The 17,157-nt window shown below is 33.7% G+C and overlaps 2 protein-coding genes across 6 annotated transcripts in view; one reads left to right on the forward strand and one right to left on the reverse strand.

Annotated features, from left to right (window-relative positions):
• LOC119635045 overlaps positions 1 to 13,800 on the forward strand; it is a 52,917-nt gene extending 39,117 nt beyond the window's left edge. For 2 of the 4 annotated variants that reach the window (XM_038029564.1, XM_038029572.1), the window contains exons 2-4: positions 9,192 to 9,422; positions 9,554 to 9,838; positions 9,924 to 13,800. In XM_038029564.1, the coding sequence (XP_037885492.1) occupies positions 9,368 to 9,422; positions 9,554 to 9,838; positions 9,924 to 13,411 (3,828 nt within the window). In that variant the 5' untranslated portion in view covers positions 9,192 to 9,367 and the 3' untranslated portion in view covers positions 13,412 to 13,800. Of the gene's footprint in view, positions 1 to 684; positions 1,200 to 3,808; positions 3,856 to 9,191; positions 9,423 to 9,553; positions 9,839 to 9,923 lie in introns of those variants that run through there. The other 2 variants (XM_038029582.1, XM_038029592.1) reach the window with 2 other exon arrangements.
• A 1,648-nt stretch (positions 13,801 to 15,448) lies between these two features.
• LOC119634899 (NADH dehydrogenase [ubiquinone] 1 alpha subcomplex subunit 10, mitochondrial) lies at positions 15,449 to 17,157 on the reverse strand. 2 transcript variants are annotated; one of them, XM_038029323.1, is made up of 4 exons: positions 17,115 to 17,157; positions 16,145 to 16,841; positions 15,684 to 16,082; positions 15,449 to 15,613 (listed from the first exon to the last, which is right to left on the reverse strand). In XM_038029323.1, exons 2-4 carry the CDS (start codon positions 16,838 to 16,840, stop codon positions 15,515 to 15,517), a joined length of 1,194 nt encoding a protein of 397 aa, XP_037885251.1. In that variant the 5' UTR covers position 16,841; positions 17,115 to 17,157; the 3' UTR covers positions 15,449 to 15,514. The 2 variants fall into 2 exon arrangements, with proteins under 2 accessions (XP_037885251.1, XP_037885258.1); XM_038029330.1 differs by lacking the exon at positions 17,115 to 17,157 and adding an exon at positions 17,018 to 17,066.

The raw sequence follows: 17,157 nt of genomic DNA on the forward strand, positions 1-17,157 counted from the left end.
TGCTTAACACATTCCCAGTTAAATCGGTAAACCCGCTACGAAAGTATTAACAAACTTCATTCTCAGTTAAATCATTGACACGTTCGTTATTAGTTAGGAGTTATTCACTATCGATGGCCATTTTTCGAATGGTTGCTGTATGCGAATTTCCCCAAAGTCGACATAACCGTTAGTTTTAATTTAATTTATTTTTTTTTATCGGTTTTTGGTTTCTTTGATTCATATAGAAGTGGAATGAAATGCAATGGTCGGAGGACCGGCAGTCCTCCCCAAATATGAAGACTAAGTTTTCTGAAAATTTCAAAACTTTTTGCCTATACATATATACATATACCATGTTTAATGACGTTACAAGTAAGACGATGAAATTAATACAACATCAACATCAACTTCAAGTACAAATGAAGCTACCACCAATGACAATACTTAGACTGCAACTATGACGGTAAACTCAATTAACACGATAAGGTTTATTTTCAGTTTTTACGCGTCGTTTGGCAAAAGTTCACGCGATACAGAAAAAAATTAAAAAAATAAATAAATAAATAAGTTAAGAGAAAAAAAAACAACAACAACAATTATATGCTTAACTATTTCATTCAATCGAATTAATTAAATGAGAAAGTAACACAAAAAAAAAAACAAAAAAAAAAAAAAAGGATAAAAATATAAAATGAGTTAAAGTAATAAATTAAAAGAAATTAAAAATTCAATTGAAATGAAATGAACAAATCGAAAAGTGAAGTCAGAGGGATTTGGGCGTGTCGAGAATGTCCCATCATGCATTCGATTGTTTAGTGAAATCTTTCAATTAATAAACGAAATCCAAATTTACGGTCATCGCTACGAAACTAAATAAGACCTTTTTGGTGCCTTCTCTCCTTCTTTAGGGTGGAGAGTTTTCTATTTTCTAATCAACGAGAATGCAAAGTTCATAGCTTCTAGAAGCAAATCTTAAACAAATATATTAAGCGTTGTAACGACAACGGCGAAGGACTTAATCGATTCGGAATTTTATGATTATTAGCAATATTTGCCTATCATCACTAAGTCAACGATGAATAACGTGAAATGCCAATGCATGTTAATAGCAACTAAGTAGGATGAAGTTATTATGTCCGAGCTTTGATATCCTGAAGCAATCTTTAAAGATTGTAATCTTCTTAGTTAAAGAGTTTGAGAACTTTTGGATCACTTTGGTAAATATTTTCCTCTTTCCATTTCAGGACATTATCTTTTAACGTTAAAATATGCAAGTTTCTTCTTCTTTTTTTTTTTGAGCAAATTTTCAAGTTCTCTTTTTTTTACAAATGCATAAGTATTTCATTACCCTATTGCACATTAATTTCCTTACGAATAATAAGCGATGGTTGAGATGAACGGACGAACGGACAGCCGCAACGCAAAAGCTAAGGCTAATCACAAATTCACATATTGCATATAGTTTGTAATATTTATTTCTAGGCTATAGATGAATTGACAAAATCATTACATAATGTCGATCAATAAGTTCCGGGAATTATTGACCAAAGCAAAAAAAATTTCCCAGAATAATTAAAAATAAACACTTTTTTTTTCTTTTTATTTCTTCATCATTTTCAATTTTCATTACTATATGTCTGATATCTGTCTGTCTGTTGAAAGCGCGATCATTGCTAAATAGCAATAATACGAGAAAAAAAAAAGAAGCTAAACAAACTTGAAGGATTCCTTTCCTTCGTTGTCCTAAGTAAAGCCGTTTTACGGATGCACTCATAATTCGAACTGTAGGCCCACCCCTAGCCTTCAATATCTTTATTTTTTAGCCATTGATTATATTTTGAAATGATTTGTTCAATATTAAGTATGGTATTGTCGAACTTGAATTCTTGAGTCACTTCTAAAGGAAAGAGAAAAAAAAAAAATGAAAAGTTCGTGGTATCGAGCCATCAAGACTGTGATAGCATATGTAAATTCAATCGAGAATGATTTAACGAATGAAAACGAATAGAAGTGAACAAAAAATCGTCAGAGCGAGCAACGTGGTAACGTTTCGGAGGCTTTTGAAACAATTCGTTCTGTTTAATAATGTTTTTGTTATCGGCGCTGCGATGTTTCTTTGAAGACAATCAGGGCTTCAATCGGCCTATTCTCGATAAATTCAATGAAATTCTTAGAATTGGTATGAAAAAAACACATAAAAGAACAGAATTTTCGTATAAGAATCGCTGCAAAGAAACGAAACAAAAATGAATCAATTTTGAAGAGATTGACTACAAGCAACAAAAAATGAATCACAAACAAAAACAGGATGCGTTGCGAAAGTACTAATCCAAGAATGAATGAAACTTCACAAACGGTGACAAAGTTCGAATAGATGCCGGATAATCTAACTCAACCAGACGGAAAACGTCCAGGAAAAACGTCGTTCACGACAATGCCAAACCATAGCAGTAATAATTATATTACCCAGTAGGGAGAGAGAGAGAGAGAGAGAGAGAGAGAGAGCACTGGACATTTATACCGTTTAGCCCGGATCTTGCCTCGTCCATCCATCATGTTTTTCGCTTCGGGCTGAAGTCTTTTAACAATGTAATCGCTTGCTTGAGCTTTTCACCCAAGTGTCACAATAATGGAACAACATTTTTATCAGAAAATAGGATGAATAGTGTGCAACGTTTATAGAAAAGATAGCAACAAAAAGTGAGCAAATCGTATATGACTTTTTTTGGGGCTGTTTTAATCGAATCATTTCAATTTATTTTATTCTACTTTATAATCTCAACCTTGACATATTTGAAATTCTCCGATAAAATAATGTTCTAATAGTTTTTTTTTTTTTTTTGTGGAAATATTTTCATGTCTCTTTCTGATAAAGAAAAAGAATTTATTTTTGTTTTCTAATTGCCTCAGTGTCATTACCTTATAACGTTTTCTTCTCTTTTTTTTACTGTAATTTCCTTCTTTTTTTTTAATATTTTTTTTTTATTATTATTATTACAACTTCATTTTCATGGTATTGCGTGCTTTGATAAATAATTTACACTCACTCCCATATATATTTATATGTTCTTTCCTTTTCTCATTCCTCCATAACGTGTATTTATTTATGTATATGCATTCTATATACATGGATGCTTGTACATGTATATATGTATATATGTAAGTAATATTAAATGCATTTAGTCATGCATTTCAGACGTTTTCTGTACATTTTCAAGAAGACAAATTAAAATATTATTAACATCAATAATGAAAATAATGATAATAATAATAATAATAATAACAATAATAAAAGCGAAACAATTCGTAAGCGGCTCAAACACGGGGGAGAGAGAGTACGGGCTCGAATAGTGAGTTGTCCTTGGGCCAAAGCACACAACTGCACCATATTACTTCTAAATACATTTTAGAACGTAAGGACATTATGATTCGATAAAGCCGACCCCGTACATCCTTCTCGTTCAATGCAGTTATTCGTACTCGTTTTGATAACAATATGTGAAAAATGACACATTATTTTCATGGAACCTCGTACGAACCTCTCATAGGAGACCTCATACGGCGTGAACCAAGTTAAGTGAACTTAATTTACTCTCCAAACATTTTATTATTTTTCAGTTTCCATCATAGAAATCTAGAAATTTGAGAGTATCTATCATGCTTGTCACGATAATCCCTACATACGTTTGAGTTTAAAAAAATAGACCTACGTGATCCAAATTTTCTATCGTTCATATTTTTTTTTTTTTTTTTTTGTTAAATTGCTGCTATAAAATATTGAAACCGAAAACTTTCTCTAAAGCGCTCACTATTCATGAGGAACCTTATATGGCGTGTAGATGTAGAAATAGATAAACGCCTTAACCTAAGTACGTAAGTAAAAGAAAAAAAGTGTAGAAATTGTTCTAAAAACTAAACTCAGATCCGTGAGTTTATTGCTTATTGCTATGTGTTATGTGTGTGTGCGTGCGGGTGTGTATAATATATTCAGCTTGATTTTAATGAGTGACTTTTCAATCACCTCTGATTAGAATGCCTGGCAATCTCGATTGTCATTCGTTAACTTTAGCGAATTACGTCTTCAGTTTTATAGTTAAGGGCTTTTCACATATATTTAGTCATGATCAAATAACAAATAACTGATGTTTATAAGCGATGCGATGAACAGCAACAGCGGAACAGAAAAAAGCGGTTATTTGAACAATTGTAAAACAATTCAAGTGAAAATTGCAAAGAATGCTTTTTTTTTTTTGCTTCACTTTATATTATATTTATTTAACATTTTTATTAAAAGCAAAAAAAAAAAAAAAAGGTGAATAAAAATATTAAGTAAATAAATTACTCACTTTGAAAGTCTAATAGAATAAACGCTTTTATGTCAATTTTATTAATTATAAAAAAAAAAAAAAATATAATAACAATAACCGACAAATTGATTATCGAGCAACAGGCATTCGCCAGCAATTAAATATAATTTATTTGCGGCTTAGATTTTATTTTTTTGCCAATTTGCTAAACATTTTATGTAATCAAGAATTCAGAGTAAATTTAAAAAATTATGAATTGTCTCTCTACCATCACTTATCCAATAAATAAATCTGAGAATAAAAAAAATAAAATAAATTTTTTTTTTTTTTTTTTTGATCAAAATTACGAAATCAATCAGTAATACATTGTTTGTTGCTGTTATTGTTGTTATTGTTGTTGTTTATTTGAAGCTTGATTGATTCAAATTGTTCTCAATATATTTTTTTTTTTTTTTATATTCTTTTGAAAAAAAAACATTTACCGCTACTTTGTAAAAAATCACCGAACCGTTATCTCTCTATAAACGTATGCTTTACTTGTTTCACTTCTCCATTTTCTTCATTAGACGATACGAAAATATGTGAAGAAAATGCAAAGAAAGCAATTTCCTTCTGGGAGAACTGGTGGATGATGATGGCGGATGGAGAATTTTACATGTCTTTTAATCGCAATCAATTCTTTGTAACTACGACGAACTATGACTTTTCGACTAGAAAACTTTACTTAACTATGTGAGATATTTGTGTAAAAATTTAAATCAAATTCTATGACAAAGGTTCAGCTTCCCTTTCAAGCTTATAGTTTTCAGTGAGTGGGCTTTTGCGTGCATGCTCCAACCTCTGGCCATCATCCGTCAACTGTGTACGATAGATGTATAGATGTATGTGGCGCAATGACGTCAGAAGCGTTTCAAGAATACCTGATAGACATTAGCACGAGCTGCACTAACGTACTTCCGTCCCTTTCACCCTGTGGATGTTCGTTCTAGGGCGATAGGAGTGTGGCAAGGAGTGTTTTCGCAAATTTTCTTTTATTACGTGCAACCAATATTGATGAACGTAAATCGATACCGATGCGTTAACATGTTAAACAAGGCAATTAGTTTGGTTGAGGGGAAGTAATCGAGAATCGCCAAACATATATAAGTCACATTTATCAATATAACAGCAGACATATGTCTTGAGATTGATACAGATGTTTAACCGAGCACGCCTTAATTTCACCGTGTCTGCATAGGCCCAGAGAATGGATACTCTTTAAGGGTTATCAGTTATCATCGCTGTTGGTCTATCACGTTATAAAATATCGTCGCTCAAGACGAGGTCTGCTTGACACGTCTATTTGTCCATAGCTCACATGCAACTCCAGAGTAGAGTACATTTGTACCCCTCCCCAGCAGTAATGTATAACGATAGTTGTCACTTGACACGCTTCCCAAATATCAATTAGGGGATTTAAGTCACATAAAGAATAAAATAAGATCGTCCGATTGCTGCGAAACTGGAAAGTCTCGCGTGTACGCGTTATCTATCATCGTTGATCTGCCAACGACCGAGGAGCAGTTTTCAAATGCCTTGCTTTCGGGCAGCACACTTCCAAGTAGCAGATGTGACATTTTCGAGAGAATCCTCTCAACTTTTGGTACAATGATTCTATGGTATGGCTGAGATATATCAAAAAACTGGTGCAAATTTCCTCAATCATCTGCTGCAAAACTATGTCCCACAAAAAGGTTTTGCCAAGACAAGCAAATAAGGAGTTTATTTAAACTCTCTAAACACCATCGTACGTCGAAAATCAAAATTTATCTCAAATCTCAAATATGATAAATAAACGTGAGTCGATTAATTGTCATCCAATGTCTTTGTAGCTTTGCAAAAGGTCCAAGTTATCTTAGGCACCTTACGTATCCTTTCATTGTTTGCGGAAAAGTATTTGAAAATTCTTTGTTAAAAATGCTTTTATTATGCGCTTTTAAAAAGTGCCATTAAAATATCTTGACAAAGTAATTGTTTATTTATTATCGTATAAATAAATATAAATTTTAATACACAATTTATTTACTTGTATTGATTTATGTATTTATAGAAGATGAGTTAATCCATGACTATATCAAGTGAATTTTAAAATCAAATGCGTTTTAAAAAAATTTTCTCGTCGTAGATTATTAGGAATTACAACAACAACAAAAAAATGAAAAAACATTTTTATTGATGCAATTATTGCCTGCTATTGAATAATAATTAATTTTTTTTTTTTTTTAAATAAATAAACTTATTATTCAATGCTTATAACAATTTATATCGATTTACTGCATTTTCATAAAGTTAGCTGATTAAGGTAGGCCAGAGACCTTGTAGGCCTTTGCTTTGCCTTTTTTTAAAATGAAGGTTTTCAGGTTCAAGTTCGGACATTTGAAGGATATCACAGCACGGATTCGCCAAATGTTTATTAATAATTTATTACAAAGGTAAACTTCACCCTCAATATTTATCATCTCAAATGATCTCCGATTAATTATGATCGTATAGGAAAACTGCTTGGAATCACTTTTACTCTGAGTAACAAAAATACTTCAATTAATACTAATCGTCTAGAGGCGTTTGTAAAGCCGTCTTTCCTCTACTTCTTATGACGGCAAGTCATTCCATTTGTTCTTCTTTCTTGTAAAATGTCAAAAGTTGCCCTAGTGATCATAATTGATTGTTTAGACGATTGCACTGGCTTGTCTTTAATAGAACGTGCCAACAGGGTTCCAGGTTGCTAAGTGTGACAAATTATTGAAAATAAAGTTCTATAATAAAAAATTGAGTTTTATCCCTATGTAACGAATCTACTTTTTCAGATTTTATAGCCACACTTGCCCTTATCCACCAAACATCTTTTATTAACCGAAAATCAACAGCTTGAAGCTTAATTCAATGCCACGGAATAGCCCGTAGTATTGAGATTAGATTCGATTTTTTTGATTATCGACTTCCAAACCGGATCGGTTACCGTTTCACTTCGATAGAACCAGCTAGAAACTGCCCGACCACAAGTGTCAGTCACTTGGAAAAGAAAATTTAGTAATTAGTGCTCCGTTTCGCGTAATACGATTCTCTTTATACGTGGTTCGGCCACGTCATAAGCTACTGATGCAAGGAAAATATTCGTTCTTTCCTCCTCGTTATGCATTTCAACGAATATTTCCTTTTTATATTGGCACAACATTTCTGCTTACAGCCAGTTTAGACACTTGGATCCTTGAAACAGACCGTTGGAGAAGCAGCCGTACGAATGATAGCCGTTATAGATTTCTATTACGATCTTATGCTTACATACAATACAAAGAAATATATTACGTTTCATTCGTTTAGACATAGGCGCGGCACATAGGCGATGACAGAGAATTGGGGGCAACATCTGTGCGGAAAAACCGAAAGATCTCATAGTTAAAACATTTTGATTTTGCAAGACTCGATTATAATAATTGACCAACACTGTGGCTCTATACACTTCTTCTTCTTCTTCTTCTTCTGTACTTTGGTAAAATAAATGAAAATTGAATCAATTCGTTTGTAATGCCTAATAAATGAAGTGGCCGAGGTTAGTCATGATAATTCTTCAATCATAAGCCCACTGACTTAACATATTATGAACGCACATAATCTATAAACAAAGTCTATCGTTGTATTAAAGAAAACTTTCGAAATTAAAGTAGAAATTGTTCTTAACTTCATTTCTCATTATTATTATTATTATCATTATTATTACGTTATGAATTTTTAATGAATTAAAACAATTAATTATCACAAATAAGCCACATTATGGTTAACTAACATTAACCGTATGCCTTCCCTAATGCTACACATAGCCAACAGTAATTATAAATTCAAAAAACATAATTATATTATAGCGCATGACCGTAAGCACTTAAGCAAGCTTAAGCAATTAAACGAAATATATGTCATTGAACTTAGGCTATCGAAAGCTCATATGTCACAGAAAAACAACTCGAAAAAAATATATTTAAAAAAAATGTAATTGAAATTTGGCAACATCGCGGAAATTTGACTTTGGCTAATAGCACTTGATCGTTTTGGAGAGGCTATCATAACGATGGACAGGACATAAATGTTGCTAGTGATGTAGGAAAAAATTGAAAAAAGTAGCGGGGGGTAGGGGGAGCATACTCTACGTGATTTGTTGGCCAACAAAAGTATTCTTCACTATTTCATGGCTATGTTATATAGCTTACCAAAATTTATAGCTTCCTTTCATTTTGCGTGCGCACTTCACTTGGGCATCCTGGACTGACTTATTGCAAATTTAACAAAGTCAAACAATGTGTCATAAATTTCATGACAAAGTCACTATGAACTTACCACAAAAATCAGGCGATGTAACTCTATTGAACTTTTTACTTTGAGGTTATGTTAGAGGATTGGCTTACCTCAATAAAACCACGAACTCTCCTCACGTCCTTATTTAATCAAGACTATTCGCGTCATTGCTGCAGTAGGAGAAGGTTTATACGGGAAAATGTTCAAACCTGAATTTTTACCGATACCCGGAATCGATCGTTTACATGAGAAAAAATATTCATGTTTATACCTTTTTGCTTTCAATTTTTATTACAAGTTAAAAATATTCATTTAATGATCCTATACTTTACATATGATAAACATTGATTTAATATATGTATAAAAATTGTTTCGCTTTCTGCGGACTGGGGTTTATCTTGAAAGACGGCGATAAAGCATAATTGATTATAAATTCCTTTCTTACTTTCGACACATAAGCTCTCTATTTTACACTTATCTGGAGAAATTAAGCTGATAAAGTTTTTATTTCAAAATAGATAAGATTTGACTTAATAAAAATTTTTATATATTAATTTCATTTACGTCTCTTTGCAGAAGGTTGAACGCCACTTTTGACATCTTTAAATAAAATTTTCATATAATGGAAAATTATTGAACAATTTCGGTAACGTGAGAGAGCGAAGTCAAAACACAGATTTACAGGATTTTCTCTTCTTGTCCTTTCAAGGACCGAAAGCACCGTTCCGATATAATTCGTCTTGAATATCAACATGAGTAAATCCGGTTTTTCTACCCTCAACCGTTGGCTTGGTAGAAAAAATAAAGGTAAGCATCTAAAGGCGGCCGCGACTCCATTTGAGATGATAAAAATCGATCCTTGAATAATATATACCCGTGTATTTTTTATTTACGCATTATTCAGTTATATGAATTTCTTTATACGCTTGCATTCACAGAAAAATCTACACCGAATGGAAAATTATCAAAATCGAGTAATAATTTATCCATTTCATCCAGCAATATAAGTGACACGAGTCAATTGGAATACAATCGTATTACGCCATTGCCAGTGGCCACTAGTAAAGCTCCCTTTGAACAAACTTTTCGCATAACGGTGCTATTGCCTAAAGATCAATTGTATGTAACACGTGTGGGGGCTCGGACACCTCTTACTAAATTGCTGGAATTGGTATGCGATAATAAATCTTTGGATATAGACAAATACGAGTTTCGTAATCCAGGTAAAATAGTTTAAAAAAAATAAAAAAAAAAAAAACAAACAATTTGTTCAAATGATTGGTAACACATATATGTCTTACTTTTTAGTCGATCCTAGTCAGGTTTACAGTTGCGATCTGACTATCGGAGCTGTGGGTCTTTCGGAAATACGTCTATGTCACAAATCGGAATCCTATGACACCTTCAACGCTGATGAGATAATTAAACTACGTCGTACTTCCATCATACGCGACTCGTTAACTTCTTCAGAGTTTAGTAGCCGCATTTCCAAGCACACGACTACAAAAACCACTAGTCCTTATAGTTCTACTAATTCCTTAAATTCAATGGATTCGTCCGGATTGAACTACACACGAACTCCTATAATAGCACCCACTCTATTAAAAAAGACGGTCATGCCTAAGGTGACGGCACCGCCGCGTAAAAAAAGAGCAGCTCCACGACCACCAAGTCAACAAATTATATTGGAAAAATCACCGCCAATTATAGAAAATGGAGAGGTCGAACGAGACGATGGAGGGACACTTTCACCTAATGAAGAATTCCGAAGGAGATTTACTTCAGAGTCAATACTTAACTTATCCCCTCTTCCCGACAAAAGCCAACAAAGCGATATTAACGGCAACAATTGTCATAAAAGTGAGGAGATGGAAACAAACAAAGCCAGAAATCAAAGAGAATACGATATGGAAGAAGAAAGGATTTACGAATCTGTCGACTCGAACGGTTACACAGACGATACAGTCTTATACGCCCAAGTTCAGAAGAAAAATGCTCTAAATTTGCAACAGGGTGGCAGCAGTTCAGGAAGCACTTTAACTTTAAACAGTTCAGTGAGCGAAACATGGAGTAAATTTCCAGAGCCGTGTCCACGTAAACGTATTGTACAGATCAAAAAGAAATCGGCCCCGGCACCGCCGCCTCGAAATTCATTATGTCCGCCAGAAGACAACGTATCCTTAAAGAGTGTAAATGCTTCAAGTTCAAGTTGCGAAGATTGCTTACAAAGGTCTTTAAAAACAGATGGTCTTCCACCTAAACCTTTAGAACGGGAAACTAATCAATCACATACGTCATTAAATACTTTAACAAGCGACAGAGATGTTAATGTTCAAGATATCAAAAATATTGAAAATTTACACAAGACGGAACAGATTGATTTACCAAAGCCGGTGCCGCGCATGACCAGCACTACTTTGTTAAACGCTACCGATGTTGAAAATGATCTTAAGAATCTTGAAAGCGATAATAACCAGTCTCCCAAAATGATTTCAAATGTTTCCAAAGTTATTTTAAATCGCACTCCTACCCCCGAGCCACGTTCACTTTCTTCCGAAGTACCAGAAGAGGACTCTTGTTTCGGGAATCAACACATCGATCAGCTGAAAAGCTCCTTAGATGATGATAACGTCTCCAAACAAGCCGACTCAGGTATAGGAGAGCCTGTACCCTCTCCAGTACCAGATAGTCTACCGTCGGACGTTTCTGCATTGGAATGCAAGTCGAATTTCGAATCCAGCTCAGACGATGATGATATGGTTAAGGTATACAATTTCAAGTTAGGCAAAACGCTAGTTAAGCCCCTAAATGAGACTCAAACTACAGAAGAACTGACAGTGGTAAATAGCGGACAGGAAGGAATAGAAAACAAAATTGTAAGTCCAAACGCTCCATCTGAATTGAATTCTTGGAATTTCGGTATGCCGATATCGCCGCCACCTAACTTTGCTGATTTTAAAGCCTTAGGTAAAAAGGAAGAGGAGAAGAAAACCGATAAGCCAATAACACCAAAGATTTTAGAGAGGCCTATGCTAAATTTTGAGATTCTCCAAAAAGAGGAGGAAGGATTAGAAAATAGAAAAGATATTGAAGCAATTAATAAGAGCAGTGAAGCTCTGCCGGAAGCAGTGACAGCAATAGACAAGGGACGAAATTACAAGAAAGATGATCCACTTAAAAGTCCCACTGCTCCTTTAAATGGTTTGGTTGAAGAATTGTCCTTAATTCTGCAAGAGAAAGGCGTAGATTCCCTAATTAAGAAACCAACTGAGCAATTGGAAATCCAAGCAGTTAAACCTAATCCTTTAAATAATTTTACCATAACACCTTTAGTTATCAATAACTATAACCCCAAAGAGATTTCGAATGAAACAAAAATCGATTCAAGTCCCTCTCCCACTAACAGCCTGGGAGAAGATGAGAAATTATATCGCAAACGTGGTAGTGTAACGAGTCTAAAGCAACGTCGATCCATTTCCAGAGCCGACTCTTTTCACTGCACTAACCCAAAGGCGGAAGTCTCGGGATTAAATAATCGCAGCTCTTCGCAATTATCGCTCCATAAACTCGAGCAGAATACTGTATGCTTAAATCGAAGACGTTCGTCTAGCGAGCTAAGTATAGGAGAATCGCCTTCTTTGCAAAGTTTAGAGGTAATTAAGACCATACTTAGCAATAAACGCAAAAGCAGCATAACACAGAACAGCGATGACGAATTGATCACTAAAGACTTAATAAACTCACGCAGACCCTCACAAGAATTACAGTTCACCAGTTTGGAATTGAAGCCAAAATATGGTAACGAAAGGAATTTGAATCAAGACATTAAGGAATGTAACGAAACCAAAGCTAACCTTGAGCTGGTAGCAAAAGAACAACCTAAATTTTATAAGTATACCGGGCCGCCAAGCGTTAATGTCGGCACTTGGAATGAACGTCCTAAGGTACAGGTGGCTATCAAAAACGAAGGAGACTACATATTTGGTGGGAAGAGTTCCGAAGCTCTCAAGAACGTAATGCAAAGTCCGAAAATTAATCGGCAGACAGAAAGAGAAAATTTGAAGACCACCTCCTCCTCCTCCCGACCTGCCCTCCTTCAACGTCTGGGTATAACCGAGCATGACTTTAAAGTACCTGTAACGGTAAAGCCTTTAAAAGATTTGAAAACGGATGACAATATAACGAAATTGCAGAGAGACGAGAAGCGTCCCACTGTAGAAGCAGTTTTAAGACCTCAAACCCAAACAATTGTCAACCTTTTTGCACTGCCCAGAAACGTTAACAGATATAGTATGCCTGCAGTCCCAAATAATACCCTACTACGGTCCACTTCAATAACGCAAAATGATAAAAGGCGAACTGTCGTTGAGGAGAAAGTCGTAGCGGCTCCCTTTGGGCAAAACACCTTAAGACGCACAGGCTTAAAAGAGAAAATCCTAGCTAAAGAAGAACAACGAAACCAAGAGCAGCAACCAAACGTGAGAAAAATAGAAACTCCCAAAATGAATGGTGAGATTAGACCATCGCCATCAGAAATACCAGCAAACAAATTGAATTTGAATTTGAAAAAAACGAATTCAATGCTTTTAGAAAATCCTTCAGTAAGAGGAGGAAAAGCTATGAGCTCGACGACAGGATCGCCAACAACGATACCAATGGCCCCACAAATGCAAATAAAATTAAAATCTCTTAAAATAGAAAGCAATTCAATGGCTACGTCTCCTTCTAGCGAACCAAAGGAACAATTATTGGAAGCCATACGTAATTTTAATAAAACGCAATTGAAAAAATGCTAAACAAATGGAGAACAATATGGACAATGAATGAAAATGGAGAAGCAAAAAAGCGAAATATCTTAAAGAATGCAAAGGCATACCGAGAAATAATTAAATAGATTAATTTTAAAACTAACACACACAAAAGTCCACAAAAGTCAACAGTTCATTTTTGTTTTTATTTTTTTTTTTTTGCCTTTTTTTTTTATCAAACAAAATAAAAGAGAGTTGAGAAGCTTCCTTAATACGTAGAAAAATGCTTACAACAAGAGGTTTTTCTTTCGACGGTGGTGATTATTTCAGTCATATAAAAATTCTGCCTTACATTTACCGGCTTGGAACGTAATTGCTAAGTTAAGTCACAATTATTGTAAACTTTGTAAAATAAGAAAAATCAAAAAAAAAAAAAATATTTTTTATATAATTTATAATCAATTTAGAGATTTAATATAATTATGTGAAATTACTTTCTTTCTTCCCCGAATAGCAAATAAACCTTTCTCCCAGGTACTGGTCGTATAATTATTATAAATACAATAAAATTACATAAATTAATTGCAATAATAATTAATGAAAGCTTTTCCTTTTAGTTAAAATTATCAAATCGAAACATTTTATTTCGATCTCTCCTCTAACTTAAATAATTCTCTGTCACAATTTAAATAATTTTCTACTAATGGGAAAAAGTTTTTTTATTTCGTTTCTTTTTCTTTTTAGTTTAATTGTTTGTTAATGTTTTTCTTAATAGTAATCAAAATTTTATTAAATTATTAACGCAATTATATACATATATATATATATATATATATATGTGTGTATTTCTCTAATATAATTAAACATAATTTTATTAATTGCTTGTAAAAAATTATTTGAAAAAAAATGAAAATGATAATGTATTGTATGAAAATAAACTTTTAATGATTTCTTAATAAAAAATAAATAAAAAAAAATAAAAAAAAAATATAAAAAAATTTGTTTAATTTTGGCAAGAACTAAAAGACTTTTTTTTATTATACCATCAAAAAAAAGAGTTGCGGACATTTTCAGAATCACTCATGAAGAGTTAGTTTGGTATCACTACGAATTCCTTTGTCATAGTACGGTATCGTTTAAGTAAAACCATTATTCGTCATGTGATATATTAAGCTTTAATGGGAATAAAAAACCGACATAAACAGTGCCCGGTCGATGGCCCGAAAGTCGTTCTTGCATTTTATAATAAAAATTTATTTCATTTGATGTAAAACTAGCTGAAGATGAGCCCTATATTTATAAAATTAATCGATATGCGTACGCAGCGTCCTGACTAATTTAAGGCTTAAACAAGGATATACACAAATCTTTGAAATGAGTTCTTTGTTTTTAGTTGAAATTGTGGAAGTAAACCATCCGCCACTGCCTCGAGACAACAAAAGAATACGTGAACAAACTGTGTTAAAAACGACAACAGGAGTTTACGCACGAAAAGTATAAACTATAAAGATAGGAATTTGCTCGTATAAAGAAAAAAGTTTCATTGAAGATGATGTATTAAATATATGAGAGGTGCAACAATCTGTTGCAATAATTTTACCAGATAGTGAAATCTTTTGAAAAGTTAAACACATCTGCGATGCAAATAATGCGCGGAGATTGAAGAGTGAGCAGCAAATTATTGTGCAGTTGTCAGGATAATGGTAAAAACGGACCGAGAGGAGACCAACTATTTTCTGACAAGCTGTGCACAATTTGCTCGAAAGTGCTCCTGTCTAGGCAATAAAAATAGAAAAAGCTTTAGGTACATTACAAAAATAAAAAAAGCTGCATTTGTCATCAGAGACATCTACCATACCATGTAAGTTTATATAAAAAATGTAAAGCTTCCTCTCGTAAACATTAATGCATCAATCCATTGCTAAATTGTTGATCGAAGCAGTAAAAAAAAGAGGGGATTTGATTGCGGCGAATGCTAGAGGCAATTATCCATTTAGATTAACATACTATCGCTTTACAACACAATAAACGAACAAGACCAATTAATTGAAAAAGAAAAAAAGAATGAAGCATTAAATACAAAGCTTTTTTTTAAATTATTTAATTCCCTCATTGAAAGGTAAAAGTTTTTCAAACTCTATATGATTGACATTATAGGAAATTATCACGGTATGGAGATTTGGTTTTGGTTAATAAACCCGTATCACCCATGTCTTCGTTATAGCCCGGGCGATATTTCATGCCGGGAGCCTGGAAATAAAGAGAAAAGCAAATATAATTTCTTTTCACTTGTTTAGCTTCCTACTGAACGTTTGCTTACATTGTACCAGACGTCACGGTAAATTTTGGAGCTATCAGCGTCACGCAACAATTCAGGTACGTCAAAGCACGGTATATTAAAGTAATTCATAAGATCCGATTTTTGACTAGCATACTTAATGCGGGCCTCACACCATTCCACCTCGTTAGGGAAACGCCAGTCCTTCATTTTCTTTTCCATTGGATCTTCTTCGAATGCATCGAAATCAATGCGCTCGATATCCTCGACGACTACTTCAGTTTCACCGCCGGCAGTCCAATCATAAATTAAAAGTTCGGCATGTATCGAAATATCTTTTAGAAAATGCTGCTTATAGAAGTTTTCCATGCTTCGTAAATAATCGTCCGTAAACACTTTCGAATTGACTTCATATTCAATATTACGGGCTTTGATTTTATCCTAAACCGTAAGAAAAATTATTTCATAAACAATATTTTAAATTCTTTAAAAATTTCTTGCACCTTAACGCCTTGCACTGGCACATCTAAGTAAATGACTAAATGGGGTCTCAATACTTCGTATATAGTATTTTGACGTAATTCATGGTAAACCGAACGTGCCTCTTTCGATATATAGCCATGTTTATGCATAGTCTCCATGAAAACAAAGTCGGAATAACAGCAACGATCCAAAACTACACCTTGGCCGGTCGACAATATATGAGCCAAAGCATCCACATATTGACTATAACGCAGCATGTACATTTTTATTTGAAAAGATGCGGCCAAAAAATGATTAGGATCTTTACAGAATTTCGGAACATCAAACGAACGACAGCTTTCAGGCATTTTTGGATCTAATAAACGCATATCGTATCCGTATGGGTTAATATAATACATATCCATGTTCGCTTCGGGCACGTACAACATTTCCAATTCAGCAGCTAATTCTTTAGCAAGCTTACTTTTTCCGGCCGCTATGGGGCCTTCAACACAAATTAACTTGGAATTATCATTTAAACGTGGTGTGGTTTTATCGATCATTGACGTGAAAACATTGTAGTTCTTCTCCTTGTATGGAAAAGGCTTATGAGTTATTACACGAGGACCACCACGCATAGTTTTGCCCGAAATGAAACGTTGCTGGTTAACAGCGCCTGCCGTCGTTGCAGGACGCTGGCACAGGCGCATGAAGCCCAATCTTAATACGGCAGTCATTCTTTTTTATTTACGTTTCGGAAAAAGATCGTTAAACAAACAAAAGAAAATTTATTACTATGATAATTATTAAACAAGTTTTTTGAACGGTTACATCACACTTCTGCTAAACGAATATATATATATATATATATATATATAAATATATATCTCCAGGAAAGCGCTAATAAAACTTACACTTTTCTTTTAATTCACTCTTGAACCACCCAATAATTATTTTGCTTAAAAAATCTAGTAAATTTTTCTCATATTTTCGAAAAAAAAACAAACTTACTTTTCTTCGGAAAAATACTTTTTCTAGCTAAAAGTATAAATAA

The sequence above is a fragment of the Glossina fuscipes genome, unplaced genomic scaffold (assembly GCF_014805625.2).
Source record: "Glossina fuscipes isolate IAEA_lab_2018 unplaced genomic scaffold, Yale_Gfus_2 0, whole genome shotgun sequence".
NCBI lineage: Eukaryota > Metazoa > Arthropoda > Insecta > Diptera > Glossinidae > Glossina > Glossina fuscipes.

Bases quoted from the DNA above. Each gene is read 5' to 3' on its own strand.
- LOC119634899 (XM_038029323.1), bottom strand. From the start codon at position 16,840: ATGACTGCCGTATTAAGATTGGGCTTCATGCGCCTGTGCCAGCGTCCT. The intron at 16,083-16,144 runs GTGCAAGAAATT...CTTACGGTTTAG, and splicing joins TGCCAGTGCAAGGCGTTAAG to GATAAAATCAAAGCCCGTAA. The intron at 15,614-15,683 runs GTAAGCAAACGT...CTTTATTTCCAG, and splicing joins ACCGTGACGTCTGGTACAAT to GCTCCCGGCATGAAATATCG.